Below are 280 nucleotides of genomic sequence, written 5' to 3' on the forward strand. Positions count from 1 at the left end.
CCACCGAACGGCTCCTGCTTTCCACCCTGTTGCCTCTGCGACTGCGAAGTCATACACATAATAATTTTCCCGTACTGAAAGCATCCACAAATCATCTTACTACGCCTGCTACATTGTCACGTGTCGAAGTAGGGTTCGAGGTGATTGACGAAGGCACTCTACTCCATGGGAACTGAGGCAAGTACTTCACATGCATACGGTGAAGCTCGATTCAACACGGGAGCACGCTCCTCCACCTCTCGGACTGCTACTGTTATCCCTCTGCTCCACGCTAATTAGA

General features: G+C 50.7%; 1 protein-coding gene across 1 annotated transcript; it reads left to right on the forward strand.

Moving 5' to 3' along the window:
- Window positions 1-10: 10 nt before the first annotated feature.
- Window positions 11-269, forward strand: CSUI_004183 (uncharacterized protein; the record flags this gene model as incomplete). Its single annotated transcript, XM_068064376.1, has 1 exon — window positions 11-269. A coding segment is annotated over one exon (165 nt), but the record flags the coding sequence as incomplete, so codon positions are not given.
- Window positions 270-280: the final 11 nt, after the last annotated feature.

This window comes from Cystoisospora suis (assembly GCF_002600585.1).
Source record: "Cystoisospora suis strain Wien I chromosome Unknown contig_1927, whole genome shotgun sequence".
In the NCBI taxonomy this organism is placed as follows: Eukaryota; Apicomplexa; class Conoidasida; order Eucoccidiorida; family Sarcocystidae; genus Cystoisospora; species Cystoisospora suis.